Source organism: Pseudonaja textilis, chromosome 7 (assembly GCF_049901715.1).
Source record: "Pseudonaja textilis isolate UNSWEBS1 chromosome 7, rPseTex1.2, whole genome shotgun sequence".
Taxonomy (NCBI): Eukaryota; Metazoa; Chordata; class Lepidosauria; order Squamata; family Elapidae; genus Pseudonaja; species Pseudonaja textilis.
In genome coordinates, this window is record NC_141996.1 from 49,266,651 (window position 1) to 49,282,766 (window position 16,116).

A 16,116-nucleotide genomic window follows, 5' to 3' on the forward strand; every position below is an offset into this window, starting at 1 on the left:
ATATTTAAGACTTTTTCCTATTAAGTCAAAAGAGAGCCTCCAAAGAAAGAATTTCAATACAAGCAAGAGTTGTTTAAAAGAACCCTCTTACAAATGGTAATTATGGTAATGAATCTTCAGCAGATTTGTGAACGGACCCATTTGCTTTGCTTTGTATGGCTCCCTTTAACATCTGCAGCATAAGAATTGCACTAATAGAATGCAAACTGGTGTATAAAACAGCATTAAGTATCATTCTAGTTACTCTGATGTGCAGGAGTGATTGCTCTCCTGCCAGCTATTGTCTTTGCTCAAGGCCTCACACTGAACTTTTTTCCTGGTAGACTGATTTTCTTCTTTCAGTTTTTAAACATCCACAAGCCAATAAAAAATATAAACCATTATGACTATTGAAGTGAAAATTATAGACGCACTAAACGAATCTGGTTTTGGCTGGATCAAGTTTGTGGGCCTCCTGAAAAGATTTTGAATATAAAAGAAATGTAACTTGGCTGTAAATTGACAGCTTGGCTTAAGCTTCTATTGCCAAAAAGCTTCTTCAGTCATTCCTGAAGGCTATAATAACAGAAAAATGCATAATAATATCTGCTGTAATTAACTTCTTGGCTCAAAAAGATCTTTTATCATATGGTGTCCTCAGCAAGAAAAATTCACATTATAGCTGCTGGTGAATTTTAAGGGGGAAAAATGGATTAATTAAGGAAAAGTCTAATCCTACAGATCTCTCTTCATATCTACAAATATGTTCTGCACGGTGACAAGAAAATATTTCAAAAGGAAGAAGCTCCTCCCTTATCATTTTTGGTTCTTTTCCCATTTAGCTCCAAAATAAATGAGAGCTCATCTGATCCAAATATGATCTTGTCATGAGGATTAGAAGGGATCTAACCCTTTGCTGTCTACTCTCTAGCTTGGTTTGAACAGGGCTTTCCACTTCTACATGTTGCATGCTGGGAATGGAGAAGGTAGTTAATATCATTGGGTGGTTTTTTTTCCCTCTGATAAACTGCAGACATGCCATCCCTTGATATGCATCCCTGATGCAGACTCAAGGATAGAGTCTGAATTTGGATTCAAATGCCTATTTTGGACTAAAAAAATAACAAATAAATAATATATAAATGCTATGTAGGGAAAATATCATTAAAAGAATTCAATATTATTAAATTTGATACAAAAACGGGCTGGCAAACCTACAGAAAAAAATTAAAAATAGAATCCCATGGATTACTTGATTGAATGTCTATGCCATTTTTTTCTATTGGAGATGGTGCAGTGGTTAGAATGCATTATTGCAGGCTAATTCAGCTCACTGCCAGCAGTTTGATTCTCACTGGCTCAAGGTTGACTCAGCTTTCCATCCTTCTGAAGTCGGTAAAATAAAGACCCAAATTGTTGGGGGCAATATATTGACTCTGTAAACCACTTAGAGAGGGCTGTACAGCACTATGGAATGGTATATAAGTCTAAGTGCTATTGCTGTTGTTACTGTGTCCCTAATCATGTAAATGGTCATCTCCTGTTTAGATCAATGGACCTTATTCCCAGGCAAGTATCTAAAGGACAAACTTTCCACAAAATGATATGACCAGCATCAAATAGTAACAAGATAAAACAAAAAAACATAATGAGAAAAACTATAAATGTCTTTAAACAATAAGCACCTCCATGAGACCTCTGTGATGAGGTACTATGAAGCATCATGGAGGTCTCCTGGAGGCCTGGCAAGGTGAGATGATGTGTCACAAAGACCTGATGAAGGCCTCACAAACAGCAGCAATTGCCTCAGCTGAGCATGATTCATCAGTGGCAAGAAGATAGAGAGGTTGGTGATAGTGGGGCGCAACATGTCTAGATATTAGTGACAGAATGGCAGAGTGGAGGGCAGCCAAAAGAATAGAGATGAGGAGGATAAGTGAGGCGGGAGAGTTTTTTTTTTCCTTCCTGCACGAGGTAGATTGGGCTGAGTGTCAATAATTAGCCCAAGTTCACCCATTGAGTTTCTGAAGGCAGATTTTAACCTGGTCTTCTTGGTTCTAGTCCAGTATGTTAGGTGAATGCAGCAGAAGAAAGCATAGTGCTTCCAAAGTTCTGATCTAATAATTATCCAGGTTGAAAATCAGGAGCAGGTCTATTAATATAATATTTTTAAATGTGTCACGATACTTACTTGTACTGTCTTCATATACAACTGTTACTATCTTCCAGTTGTAATGTAGCACCAAATCTAAAACTGCCCGGCTGATGGCTGCATAGTCTGGGAAGAGGTTGATGTAAAAAGAGTCTTTGAGATCCACTGTTGGATGTTTCCATCGTGTCTGAATATGTGGAACTTCAAGTGCATTGCAAATGGATTGTACTGCACTGACTGATGAGCTGTGGGATGGTCCAAATAGTGCAGCTACCCCCAGAGCAAGCTGGTCACATGCTAAGAGAGAGAGTGAAAGAGAGGGAAGGAGGGAGATGGAGATATAACAACATTTCTAATTTCTAATTTGCTTTTTCTAACAAGAAAAATGTAATTAAAAAAATCATTTCTTTCATTTGAGGAAAAGTAATTACACAGCAGAAAAAAGGGAATTATGTGTTCATCAATTCTTCAATGTTTTAAATTAACCACTGAAGATGCTTCCTGTTACAAAATTCAGCATATAAAATAAATAAGAGCAGTAAAAACAACAACTAAAACCAAAAAATCATAGGCATACTAATTATAGGTATATAGTATTAAATATTGACTCAAGTTTTTAAAATGCCAATGTCTAGTAATTTTAGTCTAATTTAATCAGCTATATTTATTGAGAATTTCTCAAGATAGGTTTAAGCTCAGAATTTTATAACAAATATTTATTTATTTTATTTATATAAGCCCAAAATAACTAATTATTTTGAATATAATATCTATGAGTAAAGCTTTCAATATATCTTGATATATGAGAGTAATTGCTTTGTCATTTTTATTTAATCAAAATACTAATTCTAATTTCTATTTTGTCTAGATTATCCCGTGTAAACACAATTTTGCAATGTATACACACAGAAAGTAACAATATATTTTTAAAGTTAACAAGAATTTGAAACATCAGAGGAAATATACAGTTTTTCCACACACACAAATATTTTTAGGTATAACTATAAATAACAATTTTGTCTGACATACTGTTTTCAGCTCTAAACCTTCCTGTTTTTTAGGAAGATTTGGTTTAACTACTCTACAATTTTGATTGACTGATGGATTGATTATGTGCAATCAATATACATTGAGTGACTTATGTGCAATAATTTTTTTACTCCTGGAGACCACACTGATAGATTTTCTCCATGACAACCTATCCCTAACCTAGTCTTTCAGGTCTTCCACTGATGTATTCATCACCAGTGTAACTGAATCTATTGGTTGTCTTCTTCTCTTTCTTTCCCAGCATTAGCACCTTCTCCAGAAAGCTAGGTCTTTGCATAATGTGCCCAAAGTAGGATAATTTGACCCTATTATTTTTCCTTCTTTTAAACACTCAAAACCCTCTGAAAATCAACCTATACTATCACTTTCATCATCCCTTCTTCCCCTTTTTTCTGTTTCCGTGAACTGGTCTGTGGTTTGTCCTTTGTCCTTTTCTGTATTGAGAGTATTATAAATAATCAACTAGGAGACACCTGACTTTTTTATGAGCCAAGATCAGCCAATATAATACAATTATTCAAGATGATTCAGAAACTGTTTACAGGATCTTGTCAGAGGATTGACATAGGACTGTTATGCACCCAGAGCATTATTTTGGCAATGTTTTTGGCAACATCAGCAGATTAATTTGATTAAAGTTGGAGGCTATGCATTTGTCAGTTCTTCCTCAAAAATTCAGAGATTCCTTTACATGTACAATTAAATAATAAGAGAATTTTCAAATTGTTCCAAATCCCAAAATCTTTATTAAAAGATATTCAGATCACAAATCCAATCTCTGGTGATAAAAAAATAATTGTGCTTCAGTGAACTATTTTCTTCTGTCCTTAGTCTCTCATGGAACCCATCAAGAGCTCTGTGGAATACAGTTTGAAAAGTCCTGCTATAATATATGAATCAAGAATAAGATATTGTATAAAATTAAGGAAATTGTCCATGCTCAATCTACAAAGGTAAGATTGGGCAAATAATTACCCAGTATTAGATCTTTTCTATCCAACCACAATCTAATGAGTGTGGGACCATGAATCCATCTTTCAAAAGTTTAGCAGTATACTCCAAATGAGATAAAATATAGGAAAGAAGAACCCTAACATTACATTTTCCCTGGAGGAGATTATAAAGATGGGTTTTATTTATTTATGTTTATTTTATTTGTTATCATTTTTATTCAAGAGGTTTTTAACTGAATAAGAATAATGCAAATTTTGAACAAAAGACAAAAAGAACAGGGGAAGGTAATCAAAAACTGAAAAAGAAAGAAAAAAAGAAAGAATAAAATAGTAAAGAAATGGCAATATTAACAGTAATAATACTAATACTTTATTTGCGGTCACAGACCAAATCACAAGTACAACAAAAGAAGAACATGGGAAAATTAATCATGAACAATTGGTCACCAAAAACTTGACTAAGGGGAATTATAGCGTTCTCCTCTGATGGTTACAGCTCTTAAAAAAATTGGAAACCAAAGAAGTGATATATGAGGAGCCATCCCCTTGACAATATAAGAACAAATTATTAACATTGGGTCTAGAAGGGTCTGTTTCAAGGAGAGACAGTAACTTAGATCTGCCTGCGTTATACATAGGGCAATATAAAAGGACATGCTCCACAGTTTCAACCTCAGCTCGGTCACAGGGGCATAGCCACTCGTTAATCGGGAGCCTCTTAAATCGCCCATCCAGGCAATATTAACAGTAGTTATAAGTACCGTACATTTGTATTTTTATCTTCTCTAAGATGACATCATAATTTCCTAATTTCTGTATTCTACCCTTTCTAATCATCAAATCCACAAATCACCAGTTCACTTTTTCCAGAAAAAGTCCATTAGAGACTTCCAATCACTAATAATTGTAGTCACTGATCTTTCTTTAAGCAAATAAGTTGCAATCTTTGCTAATTCTCTCTTCTTCACCAACCATTCCTCTACCATGGGTATTTCAAAATCTTTCCATTTTTGCACATATAGAAGTCTCAAAGTGGTAATTGTATATGAAAGTAGTCTTCCATAGATTTTTCTAATTGTCTAATAGTACAAGCAAAAAAGTTCTAATGGAATATTACTCTTTTAAATTCTTGTATGATTGTACGCATCTGAACCCCAAATTTTCTGGCATTTTTTATAAGGCAATCAGGCATAATAAAATGACCCTATTGTCCACATTTCCAACAAAATGGAGATACCTTTATATATTCCAGATAATATTTTTGGAGTCATATTCCAATAGTATATCATTGTATAAAATTTCTCTTTTAAATTATAATGTAATGTGAACTTCAATTCTTTCAACCACTGTTCAAACAATATGTTATAAAGAAAGTTCATAGCCCTTTTTATCATACAGACTATCACTTACTCTTCCTATGTTTTGAATTTCAGCAAAAGCTTATAATTTCAGAAATTATAATATTGAACAATAATTTAAACGTTACAACTAAGTCTAACTTTACCTTTTGCTTCAGTAAGACATTTCAGCTACACTTTAGTAGCCTAAAGATGCTCTAGCAAATTTTTATTGAATAACATATAGCAACTGATCATCTTTATAAATAAAAGATTGGAATACATATAATAGGGAAGCTACCTTAATTATAGTAGAAATATACCGATATTTGCTGGCCTGGTAGAAAATCGTAAAATAAAGGAATAGCTAAGTCCCCCAACTGATAGCATGCTGAAACATTAGCATTTATTTTAACTTGTCTCTAGTATTTAACTGAGCCAAAATACTTTTGCTGATATAATAAATAAATTATAAATAAATAAATAAAATTAAGTACAGTTCAACATTGTATCAAAGAGCTATTTCTCATATCTTGAAAAGCAATCAAAATCATGTGATTTATTATATATCTTCAATGACAACAAAGATAATTAAGAACATATGACTGTACTTAAAACATCTCATAATTCTAAAGAAGATCCTGACACAATTAAGTCATCTATAAAACCACTCAAGCAAAAGCTGAAAAAGAATGGGAGAATGATGTATCTTCATTATGATAAATATAGCAGGTATGTCTGATCAAATTAAGATAATGTCTAAGCAAATGTTCTACATTAGTGTTATTGCCAGTAAAGCTCATAACATTACGTGCTTATAATGGTTCCATATATATAGAATAAAGGCATTTGGGATGTTTGAATTAAATATCTGAATGATTTTTTTAATATGATAAGGACATTGGATACACACATCCTAGAATCCCAAGATACTAAACTAAGAGGCATTTTAATTTTGTAAAGCTGAATTAGGAACAATGTCCTTCAAAAACCGTGTTTTTTGGAAAAAATAAATTGAGAAGTTTTTTAAAAGTGCAATTTTATCAAGATAATACCAAGCTACTTTACAACCCTCCCTCTAACTAATTATTCCTCTAATAACACTTTGAAATCACTAAAAATAGGGATCCTTCTTCAGGTTTATTTATTAAATATATATGCTGCCCATCCCACTTTTGAAGTGACTGCATGGCTTAAAAATGGTTTGATCTCAGAGCATAAACCAATAAAATAAGTAATCAAGTATATTCAATAAATAATGGCTTCTAAAGTTCTGCATATCCAATAGTTTTATCAGCAATTATATTTAACATGTTTGCCATGCTGTTGTGAGGCATGTAATTATTATTTAGTTTATAGTAATAAAGTTTATTTTTCTAAAATAACGAGCTAAATCTACCTTTTTCCTTTTTTAATTGTTAAACCTTTAAGTTCTACTTTTAAATTTTATGTTTTTGAGATTAAAACATTTAAGGCTAAACTTATAATGCAGACCAATTTTCTCCAAAATGGAATCCAGAAGTGTTGGTCTTCATTTCCATAATTCTTATCCAGCATAATTAACAAGTTTGCTAGTTCAGGATTTGGGGGATGTGAAGTCTGATATACCTAAAAAAATGCCACAGTTAGAAAAGTGAAATAAACTTTAGTCCATACCCATATGAGCAGGTCTATATTTAAGAAAACGTCCATCTAATTAGAAGGGCTTAACTGAAAATATATGACAAATCCTCACAACAATGCCACAGGCAAAGGGAAGTGTGACAAAGATTAAATATCTCTCTAAAAACGACATATCTCTGGTGGTGAACTTTAGAAGGTAGACACTATTAAGAATGTAAATTATGGTTTAAAATCCTGACATACTCAAAATAGTAGAAAAAAATTCCATTTGTAAATTAGAAAATGTTCGAATTTCTGTCACAATCTATTATTATCATAAAGCTAAATATTACCATAGAAGGTAAGTTTAGTGTGGCTTTCTAGGTATTTCAATACTGCAGCACTTGCAGCTATATTAACTCTTACACAAATAATTGAACGATTTCAGATAATTACACAATGCTCAGTATGTGGGTGAAAAAATATGATTCCATCACAGGGAGAGAAAAGTAGACATTTAATTAACTAAATGGAATTATGCGTGGATTAGCTACTGCAAAAACAGAAATTTTAGAGAAAAAAGCGGGCAGACTCAATAAGGCATTACAATGCTGAGATAGTTACCTCGTCTTGAGGCTTCAAAACTATCGAAGAGATTAATTCTCTGGATGTCATAGGTCAATGTAGTATTAGGCATCAGTGTTCTGTTTCTGTTAATATTGGTGACTGCAAACTTGAAAGCTAGTTCTTCAACATTAACAGGTTCATTTTCCACCATTTCAAATATCCCCCCTGCAAAAATAGAGAGACAAGAAAAAAAAGTTATCCTAATTCTAGTTTGTTATAAAATCAACAATATGGAATCCTTGAATATCAAAGTGTTGAGTAGAGCAACATTTTTCAACCTCAGCAACTTTAAGATGCATGGACTTTACCTTCTAGAATTCCCTAACCAACATGGAGAACATCTTAAAATTGCTGAGATTGAGAAACAGTGCACTAGCTAGTTCAAGATAGAGCATGGCTAGAGAGTCATATGCAACACACAATCAGCACACCTATTGTAGCCTTCCAGATCATCCCTAGAGTGATGGGGCCAAATATTTAAAAATATTTTTGAACTTGGGTGTTGGTTAGTTGGTTGATTAGCACATCATTTCTGCCCTAAACCTTGATATGTTTAAGCTTTAAACATTTTTAAAATCTTTGAAAATGATCCACTTGGAAATGTATAACTTCACAGAATCATGGAATGTATAACATGTATAGTGGTGTTTACGTTCATCCACACAAAAGCCAATTCTCTAATTTTTACTCAAAATACCATGGAAAATGAGCCAGATAAGCTGACCCACATTTTTCATTGTATTATTTTGGTTAAAAATGTGAGGGTCTGCTTATCTGTGGATGGGCTTGCAATACAAGCATATATTGTAAATACAGGTGCAATACTTTCAAAAAATACCATACATATTCATGGATAAGCCCATCCCTAGATAAATAAAACCCAATTTTAGGGAGCACATTGATACTCCAAATGACAGTCTATTCCACCAGATGATGATCTTGTATGAACCTTCTTCCTTAGACACTGTTCACATCTTGTTAGTGATAATTATTCAGATACAGGTAGTCCTTGACTTATGACCACAGCTGAGCCCAATATTTCTGTTGGTAAGTGAAACATTTATTGAGTTTTGTCTCATTTTACGATCTTTCTTGTCACAATTGCTAGTTAAGTTGTTAAATTTAAGCTAAGTGAATCACTGCAATTGTTCAGTTAGGAACTCAGTTGTTAAATGAACTTGGCTTCCCCTTTGTTTGTCAGAAAGTTGGAGGACACCATGAGTCAGTTGCAAAAATGGTCATAAGTTACTATTTTCAGCACCACTGCAACAGTCATGAAATGAATTGTTATAGGTCAAGGCCTACTTGTATTTGAAGATTGCTAACATATTTCCTCTTCTGCATGCTAAAAACAACGCTTCCTCACAGAGCTAACTTTCATGCCTCTCACCAACTTAATGGCCTTATTCTGAACTTCTTCCAACTGGTCATTGTCCTTTTTGAACGGTGGTACCCATAAAAGATATAATTCAAATATCTGCAACGTCTATAAAAATACTGAATTAAAAAGGAAAAACTAAAAGTGGCTTCCAAAGCTGCTTTTGATTTTCACATATCATTTATTCATTTAACGTTAATCACTAAAGAATAAATGGAATTTTTCAATCATTGACTCCACATGTAAAATTTATGATTGACATAATTTATATTTCTCAGACAAGAAAATGTAATCTTGTAATATATTGCAATGGGCTTTGATTTCAGTATGTCCCATGAATAGAGAGCTCTTTTGAAATTATGAAACAACACAATTAACATTAAGCAAAAACTAAAATCAATTCAGTAATGTTAAAATAAATTAAATTAACCAAACTTGGTGAAAGAGAGTTTCATAATTTTCTTGAATATTGAAGATGTGCTGAATTAAGTAATTTCCTTTAGGAATGCATTTCTTAGGCATTCACATCTCATAAAAGAAAGATCTCTCTCACATACTGAATATTCCAGCAGCAGCAGATTCTTCAAAAGGGACTACTATTATTATTGTGGTGGTGATCATATCTGGCTTTATTTTGTATAACTCAAAAGTATCATATATAATGCTCCTATCCTCGTGCTATAATTAGATAGGCATGTTCACTGACCACTTTTCAGTCAGGCTTTAAGCTATTAATGGCTTCAAGGGTCAACATCAGCCCTCTATATTGTATCTGGTTGGCAGCTGGTTTACTAATCCCACTGGCTCAGGAACAAGCACAGTTGATGCAGCAGCCATACATGTATCAACATGTAGCTATGCTCTTTAAGCCCATTGATAGGTGGAGTCAATAAACATTCCCACATTGTGAATCTGCTCTTTTTAGGGGAGGGCAACTCTCTTCAAATACATTTCACCTCAATTCCAAGTACATCTTTCTCCTTACAAACATCACCTATGTCTTATCTGGATTAATTTCAGCTTATTCTCCCTCATCCAACCCATTACTGAGTTCATGCAACATTAAAAGGTGCATTGAAAGCCTTCTTGGAAATATATGGTAATAAACAATAGAGCATCTCATTCCAAAGTTTTTAATGACCATGCCTAATACTTTTATGAAGAAGTAAATAATGCAAAGGACTAAATTAGTCTTCAAATTGGGCTCATCTCCTTTGAAGTAGTGGTACTATTCTACCAGTTTGGTCCAGTCCTGACGTACCGGTAGCACAAAAGATCAGCTGAGACTGAACCAGTTCTCTCTGATGAGCTGCTGTTGGGCCCACCCAGAGGTGATATTCAGCAGGTTCTGACCAGTTCTGGAGAACCGGTAGTGGAAATTTTGAGTAGTTCGGAGAACTGGCAAATTCCACTTCTGACTAGAGATTTTACAATATCCTTCCCCTGCCATGCCCACCAAGCCACACCCACAGAGCCGGTAGTAAAAAAAAAAATGAATCCCACCACTGGGCCCATCCACCCTCCGGGCTCCCATACTGACCTTTATTCCCTGCTTTTGAAGCACAGTTGCTTTACGCGGCACAGCAGATTGCTGCACGTCAGCTGTTGAAGCTACAGGGATTGCAGGAGGTGAGTAGGAAAACCTCTGTGCATGTGCCAAGCACGCCCACCAAGCCACACCCACTGAACTGGTAGTAAACCTCTTTGAAACCCACCACTGCTTTGAGGCATTATGTCCATTTTCCTTTTTGAAATTAAAAAAAATGATTGTTTTTTTGTGTTTTTGTCAAAGTTAGAGCTAGGGGTTACAACCTTCCCAGATTTGTGAGAACCAGATGAGTCTATTACAATCACATTACAGAGGTGTCAATAGCTACAACTACTACTGAGAATCAAGATGCTTAAGTAATTTTTTTATTTTATTTTTACACAGATATTACATACTGAGAGGAGGAGGAAGCTGGCTGCTGCTGGAGTGTGCTGCAGCAGCTCCTCTTGGTTTTATTTTATTTTATCAACTTTTAGTACTCCGATTGGATCTTTTTTTATTTAGATAATATTTTTGAGAGAAGATAACAGCATAGACCACAACACAGACAAAAGTTTTTGTCTTGCTGGGGACTAACAAGGCATGGGAAAAAGAAAGAAGCACCATGGCACCAGCCCAGGATCTCTCCCAGCAGTGAAGACGGCAAAACAACCAAGAATTGAGGAGCACTTTGCTGGCAAGAGATCTGTAAATAAAACTAACCCCCTGCTCCATTTTCAACAATCTTGAGAAGTTAGAATGGGACCTGCAAAGAGATCTGACAAAACAGCAGATATTAGACCTTCCCAATCTAGTGAGAGAGGAGCGATGACAGCCAGATTTTTTCACAAACAGCTAGGTCAGCTACAGCTGATATGGAGACAGTGATAAAGACTAAAAAGGTTAACAATAAACTAATTCAGACTTAGGAGAGCTTACCATGGGAGAATACAACAGAATTTATGGCAAAACAATGCCTTCTCACAGCGCAAATGGTTGTCTCAATATTTGAACAATTAATAACCATTCAACATGATGTAGAGACACTAAGGAAAGATATCGCTGTCTTTCTGCAAGCACAGCATCGGGCTACAGTCACCCCCACCAACCTTCTTACAGCAGACCTGGGTAAATCCCATACCCAGGATAAGGAAGAAGAAAAAGAGCAAAGACCCAGAAAACAGTTCAAAAACCTGTTAAAAAGCCCTCTCAGAAAAACAGACCTTCTCCAGACAAGGCAACAAGAGGAGGAGGTATCAATAGAGAAGTTTCATTGGAAGCCAGGAAAGCAGCTCCCCTGCAATCACATTGCTCATTGCAAACACAACAGATTGCTTTTAGAATCCATATGAACAGACTTAATTATGGACGCTGGAATACTAAGAGTGCTATACTAAATTCCCTAAGACAGCTTCTTCACTGTCATCAGGGGCAGATTAAAGATATTGCATACTTTTTAATTGATTCAACCAACTATTTTATGCCTTTTTTGCTAGATATCTTGGGAATTTTGTGTTGTCCTTTTCTCTTCCAGATTGAATTTTACCATTCTATTCATTTTTGAAGTTGATGTCTAAATATTATCTAACATATTTTTTTCAAACAGTATGAATAACTGTATTCATGAATAAAAATGATACATGTTAGACATTCACTGAGTTATGTTCCCCTACTTAATTGATCATTATTAAACTTCACCAGCAATATTTTTATTGTCTGGAAGTCAGTAGTCTGTGGTTCTTTTAATGAGTAACAGACAAGTAGCTTCTGTCTGAAATGACAGAAAGCAAGTTCATTATCCTTTTTAAAAAGCACTGCTGAGAAATTTAGGAACATTAATTATGTCAGTTGAGCCACTGGGAAATATCTTCAGGCCTGAAAGTCTAACAAAACAAAAAACTCCAAGAGGAATTACTAAACTTCAAATCCTATTAGACCATAGTAAAGCTTTAAGATCCATTTAAACCAATGTCTGGATTGTGCCATGGCTCCAAGCAGTCATTCTAGGCCAGAGTTACTGATTCAAGTTTCATTTTATTATGATTGTGTCCTCCAACAAATCTGAGTCAGAGCACACTTAAAGGGATTTGGTTCATTTGATTTAGATTTCAACAGGCCCAATCATTGTTCTTTGTTCACACAGTAAAATGTGATTTGGTTAATAACTTTTAAGTTATTGAAAGGTAATATTTGAAACTAGTATGGGTATGTATACAAAGTAATTTGGTAAAATTACTTTAAATACTCATAGGATAAATGGAGGCAGCCTTGCAATTGTTTGACTTTCATGTGATGAGGAAATACACTTATATTTTGAGAAGTGCCATATGAAATGTTAGGAGATGCTTCTCTAACAATACAAATTTATAACCCTTTAATTCCATATTATACAGGAACTGCATGAGAGATGAGCCAAGTGCTTCTGCTTTTACATTTACTTGAATACTCAAACTGCCATAAAAATCTATTTTTATAATTGGTATAGTTTAATTTGTTAGAAATATATTGGAGCCTGTCTCAGCAGCACTTGACTTGGATGAGGTCATTCTGAGGTGTTCTCGGTTGCATGTTCCTATCGTTTCAGAAATTAAAGGCTATGGTAGTATATCAATAGAGATGATAGATTAATTTAATTAATTTAATTTTTCAATGTTCATTTCCTCTGATGTGAACTTGATTGCAATATCCAAAGTAATGGTTCAATTCATATAAATATTTCTAAACCATGAACATTTTTCAATGGATAACATTTTCAGATTCAATGAAGACATCTTTTCCCAATAAAATATCTCACAAAGGTATTGAACTTGATTTCCACTTCTTGGTGACATGCTTTGCTGCCTCAGGCCATTGGATTGTTGTGATGTGAAGACAGTTATCATGAAGGTTTGGTAAACTTGGCCCAATTGGCAAGTACAACTCATCATTGATATCAGTGGGTGTTGGTCTGAGGGCATATTAGCCAAAATTTGTCATGCAGACAGTACTCAAAAGATAATTTCTGACTTGCCCTTTTGCAGGGGGAGCGGTAACTTTCTATCTGTGATCATCAGGATTCCTGGGGCACCAGAAAGTTTGACATAGAAGCTTAGAAGGTATAGCCCCTCCTGGTAAGGACCTCAGCATCACTGGTCAATTTTAGCTGTGATCAGGGCCACAATCATTGGTAATATTATCTGTTAGTTAACTAGCAGAGGCAGCAGAAGCAGCAGCATCCTGTCAGGTACAATGTCACAGAAATAGGCAAGCCGCAGAAAAGGTAACAGTAGTATTGCCACTGTTACATTTTAAAATAATAATGATACCTGAAAAGAATGTAATAATGACATTGACAAAATTATCATTAGTAAATTGCAAAGAGCAGATTTACTTGGAATAGATTATGTCCTGTGACAATACCTTCAAAACAACTTTTGCTTATCACAGAAGGACTCAACAGCTTGTCAAAATGCTAAATCCAGCCTAAATATCGGTCTGACTGTGCGACCAGTTTATTAGACAAAAAATAGACTCAAAAGAGAGCAAACTACCCAGAAGGTCATGTAGAATATGGAGACTACCTAATTAAACTCAAAAATTACAGTTGCTGACATTATGAGGTACGTGATTAAGACTGCAAAACACAGTATTTTCTGAGAAATCTAGGAAATCATTGCCTGAATTTGTGGGATCAATTATTTTCATCATTCAGCCCAGCTTTGTCTGACATCTACAGATGTGAGTTTATGCTGTCTTGATCCTGCCTGTGTAGCTTCTTTTTTTCTCTTTATCTGATGACTATTCTGAAATAAGCAAGATACTTACACCTTGCATAAGAACATTTTCCAAAGTTATGACATACTTTCAATTCAAACTGCACAATTTTATACATGCACAGAATTTGGGGGAAATATTGGGAAATTATTGGGAAGAGCTATGTTGGTGGAGTGTTTAGAATGCAGTATTGCAGGCTACTTCTGCTGATCACCGGCTGCCAGCAGTTTGGCAGTTCAAGTCTCCCCAGGCTCAAGGTTGACTCAGCCTTCCATCCTTCTGAGGTTGGTAAAATGAGGACCCAGGTTGTTGGGACCAATATACTGACTCTGTAAACCACTTAGAGAGGGCTGTAAAGCACCATGAAGCAGTATATAAGTTCTATTGCTATTGCTATTTTAAAATGCTTGTTTTGAGGGTGACTTAATATATGTGTGTATCTCTACCCACAACACACACAATACAAATATGGAAACTAATGGAACAACAATGGGAATTGTTGTTTGGCCTAAATATTGACTTATTCACCCCTTTTTAAAAGAATTTCAACTCATGAATTGACAAACCAAAGTAAACTGGCAATTCTTTCTTACTTCATTTTTTATTTTATTTTTTCTAATTTATTTTTGGGCACAAGGTATAGAGTTTTAATTAAATCTTTTAAGCAATTACTATTATTTGCATATGACACAATTATCTATAGTTAGTTTAGCTATGGTTTATCAAAGCAACATTTCTGGGATAATACATTAAAGCACCAATTAGCCACAGGGATGATTCATCAACACTCTTGACTAAAATATTGTCAATATAGTTAGGTTAGGGTCTAGGGTTCATGGGATTACAGTCATATTCTTGTTTCAAGTTTTGCAATTCTTCCCTTCCTTCATTGTTTTCAATGGAAATTCTCTTTGTAATCTACACTCAGTTTTAGAGAACGATAAATACACTTTCTGGTAATAATAATCAGCATTAAATACAAACAAATGCTTAGTAGAAATTAATTCACAATTAATTCAAACAGACATTTGGTAAGTTTAATGATATGTATTTACATAATGTGCATGACAGTATCCAATCAATTTAGCTGGGAAATTTGACAAACATTTTATGTGAATTAATTTCTAGATTAGAAATTACAATTTCAGCCTAAGATTTTAGCAACACACATCTAAGCACTTTTGCAGATCACAGCAAAAGGGAAAAGAAATCAGTTCTATATGTTAATAAGTAATGGTTGATCTCAACATAACCTTTATGAGTTACATGCTGATTCTTATAAGTCCTGGTCATCTTCAAAATAACAGAGCAAGAAGAGTTCAACCATGTATGGATGTGTAAATCATGATCATCTTTCTAATGAACAATAGTTTAGCCTTGATCTGTACTTGATCTGTAAAGATCTGTGCTTCAATCATTCACAGACAATGAGGCAATACAAACAGCAAACAACTATTGTGAAAAATAGTGTCAGAATTTTACAGTCAACTTTCACCTGTAAGCAGTAGCTATCATTCAAAAATGGAAGAAACTGCTCAGTACAGACAAAGAAGACAACTAAGGGGTAAAATCTCATTTAAACATCTATTGTAGGACTGGTCAGGAATGAAAAAAATAAAAACATAACTGGAAAAAAGCCTAGATAATGCTTTGTTCTTTGTAATCTCAGCTCACTGGCTGCATAATATAGTAGACTGGGCTTAGCTTGCTGAATTATAATGTTCAGTTTCTTGACCAGGCATCAACTAATCTACTAA

General features: G+C 34.5%; 1 protein-coding gene across 6 annotated transcripts in view; it reads right to left on the bottom strand.

Annotated features, from left to right (window-relative positions):
• GRIK1 (glutamate ionotropic receptor kainate type subunit 1) overlaps positions 1–16,116 on the bottom strand; it is a 146,319-nt gene that overhangs the window by 64,174 nt on the left and 66,029 nt on the right. For 5 of the 6 annotated variants that reach the window (XR_015744347.1, XM_087937542.1, XM_087937544.1 and 2 more), the window contains exons 2-3: positions 7,698–7,865; positions 2,171–2,428 (exon numbers count right to left, since the gene is read on the bottom strand). Coding sequence is in view for 5 of the 6 variants with exons in the window: in XM_087937542.1 (XP_087793668.1) it covers positions 2,171–2,428; positions 7,698–7,865 (426 nt within the window). In the remaining variant the exon portion in view is untranslated. The remainder of the gene's footprint in view (positions 1–2,170; positions 2,429–7,697; positions 7,866–16,116) is intronic. The other variant, XM_087937546.1, reaches the window with a different exon arrangement.